Source organism: Mauremys mutica, chromosome 24 (genome assembly GCF_020497125.1).
Source record: "Mauremys mutica isolate MM-2020 ecotype Southern chromosome 24, ASM2049712v1, whole genome shotgun sequence".
Lineage (NCBI taxonomy): Eukaryota > Metazoa > Chordata > Testudines > Geoemydidae > Mauremys > Mauremys mutica.
This window is the reverse complement of record NC_059095.1, coordinates 5,706,862-5,730,257: the sequence shown is the minus strand read 5'-3', so window position 1 is coordinate 5,730,257 and position 23,396 is coordinate 5,706,862. Positions and strand designations below refer to the sequence as shown.

Genomic DNA, 23,396 nt, shown 5'->3' with positions numbered 1-23,396 from the left:
TCCTTCCTCCCCCTTAATGCGACTAGGATCAGAGCCTGGAGAGGGAATGTTTCAGACTCCATTCCCAATCGATCCAGTCCACTTATCTTCGTTAGCACACCGCTTGTTAAAGTTGGTAGTTACTGAATCAGGGCATTTTGGCAGAGTCCTTAAGACAGTGATCTTCAGGTGAGATCACTGCAGATACTCAGGGGCAGGTAGCATGACCCATTCAGGGAAATTACACAGGGGTTAATCATGCAAAACGCAGTTGATCAGACTGGGTGAGCCCGTCAGTCCTTTCTGCACCTACTGCCCCTGGGTCATATTTGAAGGTGGCTGTGTTGGTACATCCCATTTTCGAGGCAGTACGGATTTGTAAACTGGGCACTGGCCTGGGTGCCAGGCCTTGGTTCTGTTCCTGGCCCTGCCAGTGACGTGTTGTGTGGCCTTGGGCAAGTCACTTTCTCTTGGTTTCCTTCTCCGTTAGACAGGGATAGTGAGACCTGCCCAACTTTGGAGCCTTTTGAGATCTCCAGCGTGCTAGCACGCTCTGGTGGCCCCCTGAACGGCATGCAACTTCCCACGGTGCAGCTCAAATGCCCTTAATGCAATTTTATACATTCAAGCCATATTGCTGCAAAGTTGGACCACAGTCACTTTAGTTCCCCATAAAAATGGCTGGGAAACATCACCCCATTAATGATATTTGAGCTGGTCTGTGGAGGTGGGGATGGCATGTTTACTTTGTCTATGGACAGCTTAGATCCTGTCTCTGGTTTTCTCTCATGCCCCTGGCTGAATTCAATGAGACTGAGAGCAGGGTATGGGGCCAGATCCTGGGATCATTTACAAGTAAGGACACTTTTGGAGAAAGAATAAATAAGCTGCATGGAGCTGTCTCAGTTTCTACTTTTTACTGAGAAACGTCTGCTCCCGTAGCTGAGATTGGGGCACAGATTCACTTAAAATAACAACAGCACATAACACTGGCTAAAAGAGCAGGAGAGAAAAGCAAATTCCTAGAGGCTTTGCACAGGGATCAGTCTGGCTGGTTCAGGCTGAGCCAGAAGGAGAGAGAGAGTGTGTGTGTACACACACAAGTCTCTGCAAGTGCATGTGTGCTCCTGAGATTGTGTGTGTGTACAATGTGCCTGTGTGTGTGGTTATGCATTTGTGGGTCTTTGAGGCCACACACGAGTCTCTGTTAAGTGCATGGGTGTGCACCTGTGTTAGTATGTGCCTGTTTTTACATATATGCGAGCAGACCCCATGGCAGTCAGGCCACTCCCACAGCTCTGGGCAGGTGCAGGGAAGCCCTGTCTCTAAGTTTGCTCAGCACAAAGCATTTACAGTAGCCGAAATGATCAGCCACATGGATAGAGCCGGATTTAATTCCAGCATTAACCAAGCCTCTGGTTTTGCACCCACCGAACACATGCAGGTGCAGCCAGTGGCTTACACCTAACATGCCCTTGCAAATAACAAAGGAGGCGGGGGAACTGCCCCAGAAAACTCTGAAGCCCATGTTTGAATGCGTGGCCCACACGGTAGCGAGGCAGAGGCAGGACAGACTGGCAAACCTCTTCTTCCCATGGGTGAGCAACGACTTCCATGATGGGTGTTTTTCCTTACTATTGTTTGGACTACAATAGCACTGAGATCACTGACACAGACCGAGGCACAGTCCGTGCCGCAAAGAGCAGCTCACCCAACATCCTACAGCAGGGCTGGGGCTGAGCTGATGCCTATGCCCGCGCTCCCTAGCCACTAAGCCACACCGCTTCCCCCAGGAGCAGAGGTGTACACGGTGAGTAAAGGATTTCCCGACAGAGTAGTTTGACCAGGTGAGTGCCTGGGACACTGGTCTTCCAGGGTAGAACAGTGCCCTGTGTTCCTTTAAAGGAGCTTTCTTCCTTAAGTGAACACACATCCCGGCTTGGAATCTGGCCACCCAGCTTTCTCTTATGAATCGGGCTAAAAACATCAACACTGCCCCTACTGCAGACATATCCTCATGTGCCCCAGCTGGCCCCAGTGGGCTTGGAAGGGCCCCTCTGGGCTAGCAGGTGACGAAGGCACTGTGGCACTGCCTTTGCTCCTGCACAGTTGTGACTGGAATGAGTCAAGCCTCTGGCAAGCATCTGTTTCGACTTTGTGTTGGGGTTTTTCCAGCCTGGCCGAGTCTCCTCTCTATGCAGAAGAAAGAAAGAAAAAAAAACCCCAAACCCTCAAATATGTTCCTAATATCAGCGTGTGCCATAAAGGTTTGGTATTTCACAACACAACTCCGGTAATTAATTGAGTCCCGATGTGTGACTCCCCCCGACACCCCCCCACAACCTCATCCTTTGCGAAATCGCAGGAGCCGCGGGCTAAGACGGGTTGTGGCGATGGCTGGGGTTCTTCACCGCAGTCGCTGTGTGTGTGTTTGGGGGCGGGGGGAACACACGAGTCTACTCAAGGAGTTTGCTCTCAAGGGGTGATAACTGACCCGAGTGCAGAGACCTAGCACCTGCCCCGCCCCCTGGTCTGCAGAGACCTAGCACATGCCCCGCCCCCTGGGCAGCACACGCTCCGCCCCCTGGTCTGTACGGACCTAGCACACGCCCCGCCCCCTGGGCAGCACACGCTCCGCCCCCTGGTCTGTACGGACCTAGCACACGCCCCGCCCCCTGGGCTGCACAGGCCCCGCCCCCTGGGCTGCAGGGACCTAGCACCCGCCCCGCCCCCTGGGCCGCAAGGACCTAGCACAAGGCCTCAGCGCCACTTAAGTCCCACTTTAGCCCCGTGGGTGGATGTGGGACCCTAATGCCCAGCTCTCGCCGTGGTTTGCCCTCATGCAAATTTGGGCCCCGCTGAGTGGGTGGGGAAGGGGAACAGCCCCCTTCTTATTGGCCGCCTGCCTCTCTGCCCGCCTCCTCCGGGGCAGAGCAACCAATCAGAGCTCGAGCTCCCTTTCCTGCCCTCCTCCCCTCCTGGGAGCACCGCGTGGGTTCCGCTCCCTCCTCCTCCCGCAGGACCTGCAGTGCCGGGCGGCCGAGGGGGGGCGGAAGCGCCCCTTGGAGCTGCCCCCCCAGCTTGGGAGGGGAGCGGGGGCGCTGCTGCAGCCCCCAGAGCTGGGAGGGGTGAAGAACCCCGGGGGGAAAGTGGAGGTGAGGTGCTGAAATGGGGGGTGGGGAGCTGCTGGGGCAGAACAGGTGGGGGCTGGGTGGGGGTGGGGCAGATGTGGGGTGAGGTGGGGGATGTGTGGGGTGGAGGAGATGGGGGCAGAACTGGTGGGGGTGGAGGAGATGGGGGCAGAACTGGTGGGGGCTGGATGGGGCGGGGGCAGATTTGGGGTGGGTGGGGGTGGACGAGCTGGGGGGCAGAACTGGTGGGGGATGGGAGGGTTGGGCAGATTTGGGGTGAGGTGGGGGCTGGGTGGGGGTGGAGGAGCTGGGGCGCAGAACTGGCAGGGACTGGGTGGGGCAGATTCGGGGTGAGGTGGCGGCCGGACTGGTGGAAGGGGACTACAGAACTGGTGGGCGTCTGGGGAGCGGGACTGATTTGGAGACTAGGGGCACAGGGTTGATTTGGAAGTTGGCAATGAATTCTTCCTCCCGGGCAGGGGACGGGCAGATGTGGGGGGTGAAAACTCCTGCAGCAGGGGCCAAAATCCTCCTACCCAACACGTCTGGGAGTATGGATAGCACTAACGCACCTTCTCTCTCAGTCTGGGGATGGGCAGCTCACCCACTGTTAGGCAGACTGAAAAAAACCCCACATAATCTCTTTGTAAACTGGCCCCCCCAAACACGTGGCCATTTCCTGATTTGTTGGCATCCAACTCATTAAATTTTTGATCTCTTGAGATTGGCAATACTCTGCGTGGGACCAAAAGGGGGGGTCATGCCTTCTGCTGGGCTCCCTGAACAGGGGTGATTTTCAGATTTCTCCGTTCCTAACTCAAACCCTTCCAGGTCCCATGTTCTGCCTTTGCTTATTGACGTTGGGTCAGATTATGCTCCTCACCAAGCATAGACATGAGTTGCTGATGAACTGCTACGGTTTGGGAAGGTCGGGAGGCCGGTCACCGAAGAACCAAGTAGGGGGTATCCACAATCTGCAGCTATGGTCTGTGTCAGCATGAAGAGGGTGGGGGATAAGGAATGGCTGATGGCTCCAGGAATATGTAGACCTGGTGGGTCCATACCCAGCTATATAGCCCAAAGGCTGCTGCAATAGTAGCCCTGGTGCTGTCTGGCTAAGTATTTATAAGTGAGGTATCTCAGTGAGGACACAGTGAGGTATCTGAGTGAGGTATCTCTCAGTGAGGTATCTGAGTGAGGTATCTCTCAGGGACGTATCTGAGTGAGGACACAACTTTCCCGCTCTGTCTGAAGGCTGTCACAGAGAGATGAGTCTTGTATCTCGCTCTGTTGTGGTAGGATCCATGGTCATCGCATCCCATACCCCTCCCTGCGCCCTGTGGGAAGTAGTAGTCATAACAACAGCCTCCAGCTGTTATCATCCAGAGATGTCCAAGCGCTTTACAAAGGAGGTCAGGATCCTTATCCCCATTTTACAGATAGGGGAAAGTGAGGTGCAGAGAGGGGGCGTGTCTTCCCCATGGTCACCCAGTCTGCCAGTGGCAGAGCTGGGAATAGAACCCAAGTCTCCAAAGTCTCAGTCCCATGCTTTGTCCACTATGTGTCATTACCCTAATGTACAGGTGGGGAAACTGAGGCACGGTGAGGCAAAAGGCCTGATCCTATAAGGTGCTGAGCAGTGCCCACTGCCCTCAGTGAAGTGAGTGGACATGAGAGTGTTCAGCACCACAAGGGATTGGGCCCTAAAGGCCCATCCTCCTATGATAGAGTCATAGCAGAGCCAGGAGGCCATAACCCTTGGTCCCTTGCTTGGTCCCTGAGGTACCTTTTAAATGTACTAAACTTTGTTTCCTGGTTTACAGGATTTTCATCACTAGCCTTGCAGCTTCCACAGGGAACCTGCTGTTTCAAATCCACGACCAGTCACCAGTTCACTCCCAGCATGAGCCCAGTTTCACTGGCCGGTTCTGCAGGGTTGATTGGATTGACAGAGTTGTGCAAAGCAGCTGGAATATACCTGTAAGTCTGGTCCCCTCTCGTTACCTGATGACTTTAAATGATGCCACCAAAAACTGCCTAGTGCTGCATTTCATGCAGGTATTTGCATGGCCCAGACTTCGGGGCGACTAGATACCGATTACTTAAAAACGTGGTGAAGTTAAACGGCTGCTGAACTATTGAATCGACATAAAGCCCCAGGCGATGTGGTTTTAATAATCTGCTGGCTTTCAAGTACCATGCAATAACCGTCCCATTAACATCCACGTGAAACACACATCCGAGGCCCTGTGCTCATTGAGAGAGGAGCCCATGATTTGCCAGGGGCCTGTAACTCCCTCAGGATGGTACCGATTCCCTTCCCAAGCTAAGCCTCATAAACTTCTATTGCCTCCAGCGCCTATGGCTGCATTCGAAGACTCTCCTCTTGAACACGGCACCAAGCTGGTTGGGGGCTTGGACGCCACCCACGTGGTTCTCAGACTGTCTTTCTTTGATGGTTAAAAGGGATTGTGGAGCGAGACCGACTGAATTCAATCCTGACCGACTGTTTCTAAGCGAAACAAGCTCCCTGGATATTCTGAGGGCTTCAGCCTCAGAGCGGGGGCCAGCATCTTAGCATGACCTAATGGAGTCTGGGAAACTGGAGCCTCATCTGCACTAGAGGTTAGTTTTGAAGGTGTCCCACCACTGCTGCTCCCCTGACTTCAGTGGGAGGGGAACTGCACCTCCGGGAAGGGCGTGTGCAAAGAAAGACTAGCCTAATCCGGTGTCTCTGTTCCTGGCTCTTCCATTGACTTGCTCCGTGACCTTGTGCAAGTCTTGTCTAGTCTCTTGTGGCCTGTAACACTTTGGTCTAATTTTAGTTGTTGGGTTAGTGTGCGGGTGTTGAGTGGATGGTTGGCCTGTGATACACCGGAGCTCAGTCACGATGACTGGGTAGCCTCTTGTGGCCTTAAACTCTCTGACTGTAGCTCACTCAGTGTCTCTGTGTCTTGGTTCCCTTATCTGGCAGGGACGGGGAACTGTACGAATGCTCAGCGATAGAGCTGGCTGGGAAATTTTTCCAGGGAAAGAGTTGTTTTCGACACATTTCCCATTCTGAAAAAAATGTGGAAATAATAAGAAGTTTAGAAATTGTCAGTGTCCCATTTTTTGCCTGGTTTTGAAATGAAAAGTCCCATTTTCAGTTCAAAACACCATTTCTTTTAAAAGGTAAGTTAATTTATAGGCAAAGGCTTTTTAAAATCAAAAATGTCAACGTTGAAATAAACATTTTGAAATGATCAACAGAAACATTTCAATGGACCCAAACTGACTTTTTTCCCCTGATTTTCAGTTTGCCAAATTTTGGAGATTTCCACTTCTCATCCTGATTTGGGACAGGCACGTTTTTTGAAATCTTGACGAATGTTGCCGGACAGGAAATACAGTTCCTGCCCAGCTCTGCTTGCCCCAGGGTCCCCGATCTAGAACGCTCCCGTAATATAACCAGAACAAACACAGTCCCTACTCCAAAGATCTTACAGTCCAAGTAGAAATCACAAGATGTTCCCAAAAGGCAGCTGGCTCCTTAGAGAGGTAGAATCTCTTGGAACTTGAGTCTAGGGGTTGGTCGCTTGTTTTGCAGTTGTTATTTCTGTTCTCTCTCTGATTAAATCCAAATGCTTTCAGCTCACCAGGGAGGTGCATGTCAGAGCCAGGCTGCCTCTAACTTTACCTTGCAGTGTGTATTGTGTGTGGCTGGCTCTTCCCTCCTTTGATTAATCCATCCTGTCTGGCAGCACCTTTGCCCCGGGAGCTGGAGCGTGGTTTTAGACTTAGAGTAAACCCTCGTTCCTTTAATAACAATATTGCGAATGAAATCCTGGTGCAAAATACAAGCTTCTCCCCTGGCTGGCTGCTGGCAGGGTAATTCATTCATTTGTAATTGAGTAATATGGTGGAAATGCAGTTTAAACAGCAAGACAGTCCCTGCCCCGAAGATTTAGCAAAGCTAACGTGCGACAAGAGACCGCGTGGAACAAATGGACGCCCGTGGCAAGGTAAAAGTGTACTGATTGTGGTTAGTGGAATAAGCAGTGGACAAAACACGCCCATCGCCTTGTGTCCTGTAGGCATCAAGGTAGAGGGGGTTCTGAGGGAGGAGAACATAGGGCCTTTGGGTCTGATTCCCATATCTGTGAGGATCTGGGCCGTTAGGAGCTCTTCCCAGGCCAGGGATCAGTGCTCTTAATCTATTGCAGCCCAGTGCGTTGCCATTAGAAGCACTGTTACGATGTGTTTGTATTCAGTAGCACTAGATGCCCATGCCAGGGTCAGCGCCCTGTTGTGCAAGGTGCTGTACATACTCATAGTGAGAGACAGGCCCTGCCCCAGAGAGCTGACAGCTGAAGTACCCAAGACAGCCTCAGGAAGGGAGCAGAATATCTACAGACGGGCACCTGAGACAGAGAGGTGAAGGGCCAGATTTCTAAAGGTATTTAGGTGCCTAATGGTGCAGGTAGGTGCCTAGGAGGATTTTCAAAATGCTTCTGCATGTTCGGTTCCTAACTCCCACTGGTTTCTTGGGATGGGCCTGGACTAGAACCCTGGACCTAGACGCTAGATCCACTCTCCATACAACCCCATGCCCCACCCCTTCCAAGCATGGAGGATTGGAATCCGGGTCTAACCTCCAGGCCGGTCATTCCTGGCTCTCAAGTGCAGCCCCGCGGCGAGGTTGGGAAGCGTTTACCAAGGCCCCGCGGCAAATGGGGAAGCTGCAGTGCAGGACGAACATGCGACTTGCCCAAGGTGCCCCCCGGGGCCAAACTCTCGCCGGGTGTGAGCCTGCCGAAGTCCACGGAGTTGTGCTAAGGATGCGAATTTGGTCCGGGGAGTCAGGAGAAATAGAACCCAGGAGTCCTGGAGCTGTTCTCCAACCACTGCACCCCTGCCGCCTTCCTCTTCTCTTATAGCAATTCAGGACCACCCCAGTCTCTCAGGCGCTGTCACTCACCCACCAACTTATGGATGGGCTGGCTGCAAACCGAAGGGGGAACGTCTGGGTTGGATTTCATGGCAAATGAAACCAATTGGGAACCCGAAGGGAAGGAGGCATCCTGCTCTGCGCAAACGATAGGTGGGGGGAGAACAGACTGAAGAGGAGTTGGGAGTTTGCAGCTGGCCTCCCAAAGGGTTTTTGGGAGGCAGTGTTATCTAATGGCTAGGGCTCTGTACTAGAAGATCTCTTCTTGGCTCTGCCACTGATCTGCTGCATGACCTTGGGGAAGTCACTTCCCCGTCTCTAAAAGGAGGCTCATGACCCTGGAAAGTGCTCTGAGATCCAGAGCTGAAAGAGCTACGTGTGCTGGCAGTGGAGAGTTTCAAAAGTGACTTAGGTGCCTACGTGCCATTGGTAGCATTCATGCGCCTCAATCCCTTAGGTGCTGTGGATAGCCTGTCCCGTGCGTCTTTTCTGCGTAGCATCCTCCCTCTCTGCCCCTGGAAAGACAGGCCTGCGCAGAGAGCGATGAGGAGCGGAGTATAGCGAGCTCACCCCACGTCCACCTGCGTAAATACAGGATGTCATTGCCGCGCTCGCTTCGCTGCCAGCCCAGGGATTGCTGGTTCTCTCATCTGTCTGCTGGTGGGGGGGTGGGTACAGGAGCCAGGGGCAGATGGGCTGTGGTTTCACAAGAGAGGCCTTTGTTCTTTTCCTCGAGGCCTGCTCCAGACTCCCATCCCTTTTCCGGCCAGCCTGCTGGGTGTGAATTTACCGCTGGGTTTTGACAGCCTTGGAGGCCTCTGCTAATCCGCAGCACAGACCGCGCCAGGGCAACACCTCTCCTGTATCGGGCCTCTGCTGGCCCCTGGCCTGGGGAAGGGAGGGAGGGAGGGTTGCTTTCCAGCGCCGTGGGCCTCTCTGTTGCAAGTGCTAATTGTTCCCTCATGCAGCTGTGATGGGGGCACTTGTCTACTGGAAACTTGACTGACACCTGCCAAACTCACGCCACCTGGGATGGCAAACAGCCACCAGGACTCAACACCTTTGTCATTGCCAGCGTGGGCTGGTCCATTAAACCCCCTCCAAGTCATCCATTCTCCCCAGCTCACTAGCCGGAGACATTTTGTCACCGTAACACTTAGAGGCCCCGTCGGTGCGTTGCGAGAGAGAGTCCCTGCCCCGAGGAGCTGAGTGTCGCTAGACAAAGGAAGGTTTATACTCCCCAATTTATCCTCAGGGAACTGAACGCCAGAGAGGTGCAGTGACTTACCTAAGGTCACACGCTGAGTGAGTGGCAGGGCATTGAACTCAGTTCTCCTGACTCCCAGCCCAGCGGTCGATAGGCTTGTAAGGGGCATTCGCTGGGGCTAAGGTGGCCACTGATTGTGGGCGCCCAGCTTTGTGGCCTGATGCAATTAGCCGGGGCTTCCCAGCTCTCCGCTGCACGGGCCCCAGCGCGACACAGCAGCTGCGTGGCCGGAGAAGTGCTGTTTACGAGCTGCGAGGTTTAGCGCCCCAGTGGAATCCGGCTGGCTCCAGCCCTGGCCCGGGAGTGGATGACTCAGCTGGGATTCCTGCACACGGGTCACTGGGCCGGGCCGCTCTTTGAAGCCCGGGGCCGCCGTTCGTCCCAGAACGCTGCCTCCTGCCACGGAACCGCCAGCCTGGGGGGGGTCTACAGCTCGCGCATCTCGAGAGATGGATGCAGCTGCCTCCCGCTCAGACCCTGCTTCCTGGATTGGTGTGGCAGGCTGGGCCGAAGCAGAGAAATCTCAGCGTAGCGGGAATAGGGTCACTTGTTCCACAAGGAGGTCCGATGGCTCTGCAGGCAAGTGAAAGGCCAACTCTGGCTGAGCTCCAGGCAGCTCCTCTGCCTGCCAGGGAGCGTGGGCCTGGGCCGTTGCAGTGATCCTCCCCATCACTCTCTCCTGAAGGATCACCGCTTCCCTCCAGACTTCAAAAGGCAGAGACATCCTTATGGCCAGGCTGCGCCGCCTTCTGCCTCTTCTCAGGCCGCTCTCGCTCAGGATGGAGTTGGCTGACCCCATCCGATAGCTCCTGGGCTGTCGAGGAGCGTCGGAGCCGCATGCAACGCTGGGCACGTTCTGTCATTGACTAGGGGGCACCTGGCCGCGCGGTCACTGACTCAGCTTTCTGCATTCAGTCTGCACCTCGGAAAGGAGCCGTGGGGCCAGCAGTCCCAGCAGCCAGAGGTAGAAGCTGTGACTTTAGCAGGCTGGGCCTCCCGAGGCAGATCATAAGGAGGCAGTGTGTCAGTGGGGGGTGGCTCGGGAGAGGCAGTGTTGACTAGTGGTTGCAGCGAAGGTGTCTCTCCCCAGCTCCTGGGAGCGGAGCGCTGGTTAGTAGTGACTGCAGCGGACTGGGAGCTAGGAGTCCCGGTTCTATTCCTGAGGCTGCTCTAACTTGCACCCAGCACTGGGCAGGCAGCCCCGGACTATGGGGAGCATAAAGATGCCTTTCCCTTCACCCTGCTCCATCCCTTCCCCAGGAGCGGAGTAAGACAGCAGGGGGTAAAGGGGGCAGGTCTCTGTGTCCTCGGGATGCTCTTTGGGGTTTTCTCCATGCCTGGGGCCTATCGCAAGCCAAGCCTGCTTGGGGACGATGCAACCCCGCTGGTTAAGAATGTGAGAACGGCCCCAGACTGGGTCAGACCAAAGGCCCACCCAGCCCAGTGTCCTGTCTGCAGACAGTGGCCAGTGCCAGGTGCCCCAGAGGGAATGAACAGAACAGGTGATCATCCACTGATCCTGTCGCCCATTCCCAGCTTCTGGCAAACAGAGACTAGGGACGCCATCCCTGCCCATGCTGGCTAATAGCCACTGGTGCCCATGCGCCCATCACCTCCTCTTGCGTGGTCCCCTGGAAGCAGCACTCCCAGCCCAGGCGACCGGTTTGCCGCATGAAGGCAGAGTAAGGTGTTCAGCTCCGGTTTCCCTGCATTCGCCTTCCACGCTGGCTGCCTCCCCCCCCACCAGCTGTTCTGGGGCCAAGCTAATAGATCTCTAATCCCACCCCTGGGGAAACTGTCAGCTACAGGATCTGGCTGGGGATTGGGGAAGGTGGGGTCCTGTGAAACAACGCTAGGTCTGCAAGGGGGCACTGAGGGCTTTGTTCTGCGTGACTCGAGAACCAGAGGCCACTGGGCAGGTAACATCCCCAGGCGCATCGGCCCGGCCACGTGTCCAACAGGAAAGCAACAGCAGCCCCCAGCAGCGGCTCCCTTTCCACCCGCATTGCGTGTGGCCTGTGCCGGTGGCCAGCCAGGTCCCAGGAGGAGTCTCGGCTCGTTTGACCACTGTCGCCAGTTGCGTCAATCGGGGAGGGGAACAAGCCCCCAGCGGTGCGGCTTGTGCTGTGCTGGCTGCTGCGGAGCGATGGGCGATGCCAAAGCCTGCCCCGGCACACGCCGCCGCCGGCCAGCAAGGCACAACTCCTCCTGGGGGTTCTGAAGGCACCAGCCCACTTCCCTTCTCTCTGTCTGGAGGGGGGAGGGAATAGCGGAGGCAGAGGCCACTGGATATGGCGAAGCAGGGAGGAAAGGCTTCTGGAGCAGGCGTTGGGACTGATTCTCATCTCGCTCACCCTGGTGTAAAGCAGGAGTAGCCCCAGTGTTTGTACTGTGCCTGGTCCATGATTGTAAGGACCCGAATGTGCAGAGGTAAAAGTGGTGTAACCAGAATCGGGCCCAGTCTGCCCAGTGGCAAGAGCACAATCCTGGAGTCAGGACTCCTGGGTTCTGTTCCCAGCTCTGCTCCTGACTCACTTAGTGCTCTTCAGTACGTCTCTTCCCCAAGCTGTGCCTCGGTTTCCCCATCTGTAAAATGGAGAGGATCATTACTCCGGAGGGCATTCTGCGCCAAAAAGATTAAAATTCTGCGCACAATGTTTTAAAATTCTGCAAATTTTATTTGTCAAAGAAATGTGGAGGCTCCAGCACGGCACTGGGGAGCACAGGCCACGGGCTGCACAGGGGTGGGAGATCACGGTGCAGCTCCCCCCTGGAGCACGGACTCAGCGGTGAGGCTGCACCCAACCCTGACACAGCACAAGGACCGGGCCTGCCCCAGAAACACCCCAGGGCCCTGCCCCTCCCTGCCAGGTGCACCAGGTAGGCTCAGCAAGGCAGGACCCAAGTGTGGGGGGATCCAGATGTGGGTTGAGTGGCTTCTGGGTGGGGCAGTCTGGGTGCAGGTGGCTCAGTGGGGGATCCCGGTGGGGGGGGATCTGGATGCACAGGGGCTTGTTGTGGGTGCAGTGGTAATGGGACTCTGCAGGGGGGCCCAGGTGAAGGTGGTTGGGGCTGGGTGTGGGGGGCTCAGTGGGGTGGGGATCCAGATGCAACTGACTGGGGCTTGGTGGGGATCTGGGTGCGGGTGGCTCGTCGTGGTGGTCCAGGTGCAGGGGGAGTGGGGCTCATTGGCGGGGTTCGGGGGGGGGTGAGGCTTGGCAGAAGGGTCTGGGTCTGGATGCACAGGGGTTGGGCGGATGGAGGAGCAGCTCCTGTACAGGGATCCTTCCCCCTGCAGCTGAGGAGCGGTGGGTGCAGGAAGCACTGGGGGGTGAGTTTGCAGAGCTCCCTGCAGCCGGGGGAGAAATCGGGGGGTGGGATGCCTGTGCTAGTCCCTGATGCCGTGAGGCTGTCTCCATCCCGGCCCCTTTCTTTGCAGGGTAGATGGACCCTGGGACTCTCCGCTGAGCTGTGGGCTTTGCATCAGGCTGTAAGTAATGCAGCCAAATACGCTCCCTGCTGGCGGACCAGAGAGCAGCAGATCTCTTATTGCACTGCAGGCATACAGGTGAGACCTGCCCCCTTTACCCACGGACCCCCAGCCCTGCTCAGGTGCACCACAGAGTGCAGCTGGAGAGCCAGTGCTCCTGAGGATCTGCTCCAAGGCCTGGGTGTCCCAGCTATCCTGGCGCAATGAACCCCTTCTCCTCAATTCCTACCAGTGCAGAGGGCTCACCCCACGCGGGCCGGGGCTGCAAAGACCAAGCACGTGGCTGCCTCTTGCACACGCGGCTGGGGAGAGGCCTGGCCAGGCTCCTTGTATGTCCATGCAGAGCTAGCCCCAGTCTACATCCCCTCTGCCTACATCTCAGCGGCTCCACCACGCTGCCTCCTTAGGCTGGAAATCTCCAAAGGCAGCAGAGACAGACAAACAGGGACCGAGCTCGGGGAGGAACCCTTTATTGAGGAGCAGAAACAAAGCGGAGCGAGCAGCGATGGCCATTCCAGCTCCTCCCGGCGACGCGTTTCTGTCCCTGCAGGGCGATGGCTGCAGGGATACTAGAGCACTGGGCAGGTGTCAATGGAGCATCTGCCAGGTTTTCAGGTGTCACCGGAGCGGAGGTTTGTAAGTGGAAGGCCCCAGCGTTGCAGGCCCAGAGGCTGATCCTGATCAGGGGGAAAGTGGGGCCCACGCGGCCTTGTGGTGGCGGCCTGGGCCAGCCCGGTGAAAGGGGTGGAGGTGTAACTCAGGCCAACAAGGCAGGTCGGTGTCACCGCCGGTGGCTAGGCTACATAGAGGTTTGTGAAGAAGACCCAGCGGTGGCTCTGCTAGCGCCGTCCATAGCGGCCTCTGTGCTTCGATCCAAAGGTGGTAGGGTCAATCCTGACCCCCTCTGAGCTGTTGTATTACATCAAGCATCATATGAGGCTGGGGGGGATGATCCTCCAGGCAGCCTGGGAAAGGCCACGTGTCCTGTACACCCATTTCGGGAGGCCGCGTGGGCCCAGAGGGGCACAATGCTACCGCAGAGCTAGGCTTGTCCTGAAGTACCTCAGGCACGACGATGGGCATCACCCCTCTGCCCCTTTCCCCTGAGCATCTCCAAGCGCGTCACAGACACTAACCCCTGAAGCCTCCCCCAGCAGCCCCGTGAGGCAGGTACCTTTCTCCCCATGTGACAGATGGGGAAACTGAGGCACCGTGTGAGGCAGGGACTCAGTCAAAGGTCACTCAGTGGCCAAGTGGGAATAAAACACACAAGCCCCAGCTGTGAGTTGCCACTAGACCACACCCCCCCTCCCCCCAGAGCTGGGAATAGAACTCGTGAGTCCTGATGCGCATCCCCTCCCCCGCCCATCCTAAACACCAGCCCCTACAGCCGTTATAATGAAATGCACATTAACTGCCCCATAGAGAACGATCCCTCCCTCTTTTCCATAGTCCCAACTTCCCCCTCTTCGGCGTCCCCGTCGCACAAGGAGCCCCCAGAGCTCTCGTCTCCAGTATTAAAAGCGCTTCAGGACGTCGTGGACCCAGGAGATGTAGTTGGAAATGCGAGTGTAGATGTCTGGGTACCTGCGATTCCCGCACCTCTGCCCGGAGAAGGAGACTATGCCGTGTACCCTGCCCCCACAGATGAGGGGGCCCCCGGAATCCCCCTACAATGCAAGAGGAAACCTGTTAGCACAGGACAGGCCTGGCTAAGGCTGGAGGAAGAGGAAAGTCTCAGGAAATCAAAACTCAGCCTGAAGCTGGCCCTGTATCGCCCTAGGCAGACGAGAAGGCTCAGGACTGGATTGCAGTGAATATAAAGCAGATTCCTTACTGAATGAGGCTCCTGGACACCCACAGACCCTGGGGTTCTCTCTGGCTCCCTATTCCCCTGACTTGGTCTTGAGAGAGAGGGTGTTGCTGCCTGCGCTCCAAATAGCAAGCCCCTGGTGTGGGGAAAGTTTCGGTGGCAGTAGCCTTACCAGGTCTGGCTGGGTGTTGTGGACGTGAAAGGCCACAGGGCACTAGCCCACAATCCTGACGTCTAAAAACCATCTGGGCGACTGGGCACTGCAAGGAAACTTGGGAGTTCTGGCTGGAGCCAGGAGGAGAACGTCAGTGTTGGAACTGGAGTGGGCATGGTACTGGTACTGCAGGTGGCATGGAGAAGGCACTACTGTGGGGAAGATCGCAGCCCCAGCTTCCCTCCAGAGCACGGCCATGGCTGGGTCTTGCCCCAGAGCCCTAAATGGCCCCTTCAAGGATTGAACTCACAAGGGTTTAGCAGGCCAATGCTCAAACCACTGAGCTATCTCCACCCCCTTTTGTCCTGCTTTGAGCAGGGGGTTGGACTAGATGCCTCCTGAGGTCCCTTCCAACCCGGATAGTCTATGATTCTATGCAAACCCCCCTGGGTCTGGCGGCGTGGGCTCGGCGGGGCGCCTGGCAGAGGAGAAAGCGCTTACCGAGCAGACCCCCTGCAGGGTGCTGTTCAGGCTGGCGGCGCACAGCATGTCCTTGTTGACGTGACCCACCCACAGCGCCTTGCAGATCTTCCTGTCCACGATGGTCGTCCGGGTCTCCCGGAGCTCGGTGGGGACGGTGCCAAAATTGGAGCTGTCGCCCCAGCCCAGCACTCTGCAGACGACCCCGGGAGGGAGGTCGGTGTTGGCTCTGGGGAGCCTGATCCGCTTCACAAACTGGTTAAACGTGGCCGACGCGTTCAGCTGGGGAGAGGAGAGCAAACGGGGCCTGGGTTAACACTCGGGGGGGCGTCTGTCTTGGGTGCTAGTGGCTGAATCTGGAATCTCCTTCCTTAGAGGTTTTTAAGGCCTGGCTTGACAAGGCCCTGGCTGGGATGATTTAGTTGGGGATTGGTCCTGCTTTGAGCAGGGGGTTGGACTAGCTACCGCCTGAGGCCCCTTCCCACCCTGAGATTCTATGTAAAGAGGGTTAGGAGCCTACTACTGCCCCCCTAGCTAGTGGAGCGGGCAGGACAGACGCCGGCTTTCAGCAGGCCCTGGCTGTAATCGCTGCTGGGGGACGGGGATACAAACACAGCCCCATTTCTTGGTTTGTCCACCCCCCCCCCCAGCTCTGGTTTTGCCTCTCTGACTGCACAGAAGCCTGGCTCAGCATCACATGCTGTTGAAAGCAGCAGCCCCTGCAGTTTACCCAGCGGCTCCCGTTTGCTTAGGTTGCTGCCTAGATGTCACGCAAGGAGAACACGTCGAATGTGATCGCTGCGGGGTTCAGGTCGAGCCAGCGATGGCGCAGCCATAAATCCTTCAGAGCCTCTGCTCCCTGCACGCGCCGGGGCCAAGCCCAGCCTGGCTGCAAAGCCATTGCAACTCCCCTAAAGCCCCCAGACTGGCAGCAGGGCGGAATATATTTTTTTCCCAGAGCTGTAGTGCCCCCTAGTGGCTGATTTAGTTATTCCTCTCAGGAGATGTCCTAATTCCACTGATTTTTCCAGTCCGCCTATTCTGACCCACATCCTGTGCCACCTTCACACAGGAGACAGGGGCTGGTACTGGGGCTGCTTCTGTCCTGCTGCTGGAGAACAATGTCGGGCTGTCCCACTGCTGCCATGAGAAATGCCCCTTGCTGTGTCCCGGGGAGCCTGGGCATTTCTTTCACAATAGACCCTGGAAGGGGGACAGCGGGGATTGCAACATGATGGTGAAACCTACTCCATTTTTGTCCCTGTATTTCACCTCCTCCCCCACAGCCTCCCCTAAGGCCAATGCAAACCACTCAAGTTCCTTTGAACCCACCGGCTTTGAGCGGCTCTGATCTGCGCCCCATACAAATACCTGCCTCCCAGATCTGTAGGCTGCACTCTTGATGTGAACGAGACATCAACTGATTAGTCATTTACCCCTCTGGTCGGCGTTTGCTGCGGTGGGTCCATTTCAGCCCTGCTGTGACCTCTGCTGGCTTTAGTAGGGTGGTCATACCAGGGGGGCATTTGAGCCTGATTTTCCAGTGCGGGTGGGGGATGGAAGGGTAAGGAGCAGAAGATGGGAGTTTGATTCCCATCCCCTGTGTAAGGTTTGACTCAGAATTTTGGAGCAGCTGGAGGTTTTCATCAGGGTTGTGAGCTTCTCTCTGTCCCCCCAGGGATCTAAGGAAACTCCTGAGGTGACAAGGGCAACTCACTTCCAGCATGCGGATGTCATTGTGGACTGTCCGGGCGTTGAAGTGCGGGTGCATGACGGATTCCCGGAGGCTGAAGATCTGCTGAGAGGCCTCCTGGTGTTTCAGGGAGTGAGCCCCCAGCACGATGCGCACGGCGGGGGAATGTCTGAAACGCACGGCGAGAGGGATTGAAATCAGCACGGGACTGGCCTGCCTGGCCCAGGGCTGTAGCCAGGAGCAGGCTGGAGAAAATAAGGGGACGGGAGCACAAAATGGGGTGCAGGCCCACCCGGAAGAGGCAGGGGCTGAGCTGCCCCTGCTGGGGTTTGAACCTGTGTCCCCAGCGAGGGTAGAGATTTCAACTAGGTGCTTCGGTTTTGTTGGGCTGGACTCAGGGCTCCTGGGAAGGTCCCTGAGCTGAGCAGTGGGGCAGGCTCTCCTCCACCCCTTGCAGTGACTGTCAGGGGAGCAGGGTTTATTTCACACCCCTGGGGAATGCAGCCATCAGGGCCAAATGGGGCCCCCCGAAGCGCCGTGACTTACCTGGGAATCACACAGTGAGCTGCCGTCATCACCCACTTGCGCCAGACCAGGAATCCCCCGCAGACGTGCCGGCCATCCAGCTGGATGGAAGCAATGTAGGGCCGGGAATGGGGTTTGACTTCCTTCCCCCCAATAATCCAGCTCCCCAGGGCACCTGTCCCAAACCAAACAGCTGTTTTTTGGGGGGAGGAAAGAATCCACCCTCCAAAATGGATGATCTCAGGATGGGGCTAGGCAAGGATTATCCTGGGAACCGCAGGGCTGTGGGAATGGCTGTGTCAGAGCATTGGGGGGACACACCAGGGGCTGGATTGGGCAACCCTGACTCAGATGAGTCGCCCCGTAGGGGTCAAATCCGACTCTCGCACATGTGGGCGCGGCTCCATTCACTTCCATAGGGGCTGTACCCACTGGCGGGGAGGTGACATCTCTCCCCCAGCCTGTGGCACAGACCCTACGCACCCCCCCGGTCAGGGGAAAGCTCAGCCATTCCTGGCTCCCAGACCCAGGTGGAGGACGTGAGCTCAGCCATCTCTCTAGGCACTTACGTTCAGGAGCATGGCGGGGGCGGGGGGAATCCTGGCCCCACTGCAGTCAATGGCAATTGTCAGAACGCTGCTTGACATTGAAAGCATTTCTCTTCACCCCTCCCTGGGAGGCAGGGCTCTCATCCCTCCTTTTACACCGGGGAAACCGAGGCATAGAACTGAAGCGACTTGCCCGAGGTCACCCAGTGCAACTGAGACAGTGCTAGGAATTGAAGCCAGGTTGGCACCCTAACCACTAGGCCATGCTTCCTCCTCCTATACTTAGCCACCCATCTCAGCACCTTCTGAGCTCAGACACCCTCACCGCATGGGTCCTCCCCACACCGAGCACCAGCTCCCCCAGGGGGGGCATCATAGTCTGTTTTCCTTTACCTGCCGGGATGAGCACAAGGAGCAGCAGGCTGGTGTGCCCCATGCTGTCTCTGCTCCTGCACGCTGGGGGCGGACGGTGAGGGCTGATGGCTGAGGCTCTGGGGGAGAGGGTTAAGTAAGGCTGGAGGGCGTGGGAGGGTCTTGCAGTGCCACTATCCCACATAGCTAGGTGGCCGCTCGGCTCTCCGCCCGCCCTGCTCGACTTGGTTCCTCTTCGGTTTGCAGGCTTGTGCAATCCCTTCTCCCGACCCCCGCGGGAAGAGCCCAAAGGGAGAAACCTCAGGGTTCATGCAACAGCAGGGGGGCGATTTAGACACACAAAGGGGGCCGGGGCTCTGGGCCTTTGCAGGGATCGGCTGCATTATCGGGCAGCACAGAGGCCCCAGCCGAGGGGTTCTGCAGACGTGTTATTCAGGAGCTGGCTGATCCCAGGGGTCCCGTCTGGCCTTGGAATGGCGGAAAAGTCAAGGTCCCATTACACAGGGTCCGGCCCACATGCACAGCGAGGGACAGTCCCCACGCCGAAGCGCTCGCGATCGAAACAGACGCAGGATTCTTATCCCCATTTCACACAGTGGGGCCGAGACCGCCCCAAGGAGAGTCGGGGGCTGCCAGGAACCGAACTCTGAGCCCCAGAGCAGCCCCCCAGCACTCACGGCAAGACAGGGAGGGACGCTTTAGTCTCATTTTCTAGCTGACAGCCCCTGAGACAGAAAGAGGCCGGGTTGAGTTTCAAGACAAACCCTGGTTATCTTTCAAAGCGAGCCTGGCCCAGTTTATGGGCTGGGTGGAAAACAACCTCTCTGAGCACTTGGAGGGAGGGACTGTCTCTTCCCACATGTCTGTACAGCACCTAGCGCAAGGAGGCCCTGAGCTCTCTGGCTGCTACTGTAATACAAATAAATAATGATTAAAAAGCATGTGGCTATGGGAGGCTGCATTGCCTACTGGTTAGGGCCCTAGGCTGGGGCACAAGATGCCTGAGTTCTTGTCTGGCCTCTGCTACTTACCTGCCATGTGAGCTTTGCCAAGTCATTTCCCGTCTCTGTGCCTCAGTTTCCCCATCTGTAAACATTAAGATCATGGGCCCAGTGCCTCAAAGGTATTTAGGCACCTAACTCCCATTGAAATCAGTGGGAGTTAGGTGCCTAAATACGTCTCAGGATCTAGGGCCTGGTACTTATGCCCCTCTGAGAGGCTAGAACAGGTAGAATAAACCTCTTAAGACTTTCCATAGCACCTTTCACTGTAGTATCACAGCTCAACAATTCTCTGCATTTCCCCCCGCAAACCCAGGTGAGACTTCGTGGGTTTGGCTCAGTTTTACTTTATATAAACCAAATTTAGGGGCTGGGATAAAAATGGGGAATAGGACCATAGGGATCAAAACTAGGGAGACAAGATTGCCATGGAGGTTCCAAGACATCTAGTCAGTGGGTGACGTCTGCACGTGTCAGCTGGAAGCAGACAGCCAGCCTGCCAGCCTCACCTCCACAGCACCGAGGCTTCTGCTGTCAGCACTTGGCTGCAAGCATGAGGCAGGACGGGATCCAGCTCGCTCTGCCAGAGCTGCACACATGCTGCAAGCTAAGAGGAGGAACCATGATAAAGTGCACACCTGGGGACCTCAGAGAGCAGGTGGGAGGTGTGTAAAGTGGACGGTTTTACCCCAATGCTCTCCTGGCTCTGACAGTGGAAGAATTTTACATGTTTGGCCCACAGAACAAACCTGAGATCCAAATTTCAAACCCTCCCCAAGAAGTTCAGACCCAGAATTTTATTTCCATTAGAGAGAGAAGGACTGTTGTGAATTTAGATTCCCTGTTCAAACGCACCTGCAGATCTGACAGCTTGGTTCAGCCCATTCTAGAGATAAGGGTCAGCTGTGAAATTTGGATCCCGCTTCTAAACTCACATGCAGATCCAGGGGTTTGGGTCAGCCCATTATAGAGACAGGCGGAGTGGGCAAAGGATTTTCCCCACCAGTTTGGGAAGGGGTTTGTAATCTGGAGATCTGATCCTATCTCTGCTGATTGGATTCAGAGTCATCAAGTGCTCTTGGGCCTCTAAAAGTGGAGTCATTCAGGCTCCTGCTCAGGACTTAAGACTTGACGCTTTCAACGCATGGATTTCCCAACCTAGTGGTGGTTTTAGATTCACCATCTTAGCTTCCTGAGTCAGTTTCTTGAAGGAAACCGTTGTGTCGAGGGGGGGGAAAAGCCCAGACTTTCCTGGAACCCAAATTTCTTTCTTCTCCTGTGGCTGCCACTTCCCCTGGGTTCACGCAGTATCCAGCCAGCAAGATCATACACTAGATCGAAGCACTCAGTAGAACACCTTGCCTCAGGTCCCTGCTGGCAGAGACACCGCTGTTTATTACGCACTTAGCCATAGCTGTTGGTTTAGATACTATGAACGCACCCACAGCCAACCCAAATTGCAGGGCCACCTTGGTGCTGGTGGGGCTAGAACTCAGGTCTGCCTGGTTTTGCAAGCGGCTGAACAGTTCTGAGTCCCTCCGGTAGAGGCCAGGGGTGCCCCATACAAACGCACCTGCCGTTCCTTAAAACTGAAATGGTTTCAGTTCCCAAGGAACCACTGTCACCTGCTGGGCGGGGGGGAAGCCCTGGGGAGCTGGATGGCTAATGGGGGACGGGAGAGCGCTCAGTGGTGGAGGTGGGGACGGACCTTAGCACTGCAAACCCAGGTGGGGCTGTGATTTGTAGCTTCGCATCGTCGTGGGCACAGTCTTCAGTGGCTGTCCAGCGGGGCTTCGTGGGGGAGAGAGTGGACGTCCCGTCGCCATGTTAACAATAATAATGCCTCTGTCACCGGAGCAGCTGGATGCCTCTGCTGAGGTTAGGGCCTCAGTGGGCTTGGTGCTCTGCATAACCCTGGTGAGGACGGCACCTGCCCCGGAGGGCTGGCAGGATAAATACACAGGAGTAGGAGAGGAAATAAAGGCCTTGCCTTGCCCCAGGCCACTTGGCAGGGGAGGGGTAAACACCCGGTCGGCACAGGGGAGCGTCCAGCAGAAAAACTTGGAAGAGTCTCTACCTCCAGGCAGCCAGCCGAGGCCCAGTGCTGGCTAGTAATCACCTGAGAGCCGTCAGCACCCAACTTGCCCTGTGCCATTGCCTCTTCGTGGCCATCGGCTCTCCAGGAGGAGCAGAAGCAGCGACTGCTGCCCTGGGGAGGTCAAATGAGGCCCAGCTGGGACCACCCGGAGCATTAGCGACCCACCCCTGCTGTGGGGGCACTAGGATCCCGGTGGTGCCTCCCTTCACCATGTGTCTTTGCGGGGAGGAAAACGGAGAGGAGGGAGCCAGGGACTCCAGCCGGTTGGAGCAGAAACAGGCCTGGCAGGTGCCCATCGACCATTCCGAGAATTTGCTGCAGTTTTGATCAGGCTTCTTGTGCTCTCTGCTAATTGCTAAAACTCCAGCGTTTTCCTGGGGAAACTTGCCTTAGTTCAGCACCTCTTGGGTGCACCCGCCAGCTGGGGCCAGTTTTGGGCCCTGACTCTCTGTTTATGGCTGAACTTCCCTCTCTCAGTGCAGTCCCACTGGCAGAAGGCCCTGGTGGACGTGGCGTTACCTGTCGTGGTAAAAACAACCGTCCAGGAGCAGTGCCGCAATGCTCCATCCCTGCAACAGTGACTGCTTGGGTCACAGGGAGCAGAAGTTAAAATTGCCTGCGTGTTTTTGAAAGGCCTTTCTCCCTGCTAGCCCACGGGTCCGCGTAAAGCTACAGCTGCCTGGCCCAGGAAAGAAATCCTGGCTCTCCTCGGCCTGGTGGGGGTGGAAGGGGCAGTGCAAACAGCTGTGTAATAACCACAGGAATAAAGACATAAAATCAGACACTGCAGAGGGGATGCAGCAGCCGGGGTACGACTGGAACGAGCAGCAATGCCTGGTGCCAGGGAAGGAACTGGGGCAGTCCTCCCAGAAAGCAAGGGAGGGCCCCCAGAAAACCAGAGGCTGCACCCTCCAGCCTGGCTGCTCCTGTGCGGAGCTCGCGGTTGCATTTGCTGGGCCTTGTTCAATGGCATTAATACTGCTCCATCTCTACTGAAAATGCCTTGCCTGATGCATCCTAGGATCACATCTGCCTTTTTCACAGCCACATCTCATTGCTGGCTCATAATTGTCCTGTGATCGACTCACCCACCCAGGTCTCTCTCCTCCTCTGTTGCTTCCAACCGATGAGCCCCAGCTTGTAGCAGAAATTCTTATTATTAGACCCTAAGTCTATTAGATCTTGCACTTGGTACTGCTGAATTTCATACCATTATCTCTCCAGTCTTCAAGGTCATCCAGCTCTTCCTGCATAATATTCCGATCCTCCCCTGTATTGACAATGCCTCCCAGCTCTGTATTGGCAATACATTTCAGTACAGGGCCAGCTCCAACTTTTTAGCCGCCCCAAGCGGCGAAGAGGGGGAAAAAAAAAGCTGTGCCACTTCATTTTTCGGTGGCAATTCGGCATCCAGACTGAGGGACCCGATGCCGAATTGCTGCTGAAGACCCGGACGTGCCGCCCCTTTCCATTGGCCGCCCCAAGCACCTGCTTCCTGCGCCGGTGCCTGGCACCGGCCCTGTTTCAGTAGCACACTCCTACTTTTTGTGCCGATGTCACTGTCATAGGTCTCACCCCCACTTGGAGCTGTTGGGTTCCAATGTGGGGACCTGCCTGGTTTCCCTCTAAACTAAAATCCTAGTTTAGATCTAGTAAAAGCTGCCACCACTCAATCAGGAAATGTGGATTGAGACACAGTCCTTCCCCCAAATCCTAAGGGATTCCAAGAGCCCCAAATCCATGGAGTTCTTACATCCAGGAGAAATAAACCATTCCCCCTGCTTCCTCCCCCCTCCCTTTTCCTAGGAGAGACACCGGGATTTAACTACAGAGGGATACCTCCCCCTTCTCTTTCCCTGAGAATCCACCCAAGGAAAGGCCAACCAAGTCCTTAACAGAAAAGAATTTATTAAAG

General features: G+C 56.2%; 1 protein-coding gene and 1 long non-coding RNA gene across 3 annotated transcripts; one reads left to right on the top strand and one right to left on the bottom strand.

Moving 5' to 3' along the window:
- The first annotated feature begins 2,920 nt into the window (after positions 1-2,920).
- LOC123355955 lies at positions 2,921-12,172 on the top strand. Its single transcript, XR_006575253.1, has 3 exons — positions 2,921-3,134; positions 4,934-5,735; positions 11,997-12,172. It is a non-coding gene; the product is annotated as an uncharacterized LOC123355955 (long non-coding RNA).
- Positions 12,173-14,192: 2,020 nt separating this feature from the next.
- On the bottom strand, positions 14,193-19,469 carry PRSS57 (serine protease 57). 2 transcript variants are annotated; one of them, XM_044998834.1, is made up of 6 exons: positions 19,414-19,469; positions 18,404-18,501; positions 17,484-17,637; positions 16,962-17,106; positions 15,266-15,526; positions 14,193-14,467 (listed from the first exon to the last, which is right to left on the bottom strand). In XM_044998834.1, the coding sequence occupies exons 1-6, from the start codon at positions 19,437-19,439 to the stop codon at positions 14,315-14,317; spliced, it is 837 nt and encodes a 278-aa protein (XP_044854769.1). In that variant the 5' UTR covers positions 19,440-19,469; the 3' UTR covers positions 14,193-14,314. The 2 variants fall into 2 exon arrangements, with proteins under 2 accessions (XP_044854769.1, XP_044854768.1); XM_044998833.1 differs by lacking the exon at positions 19,414-19,469 and having other exon boundaries at positions 18,404-18,699.
- Between the last annotated feature and the right edge of the window lie 3,927 nt (positions 19,470-23,396).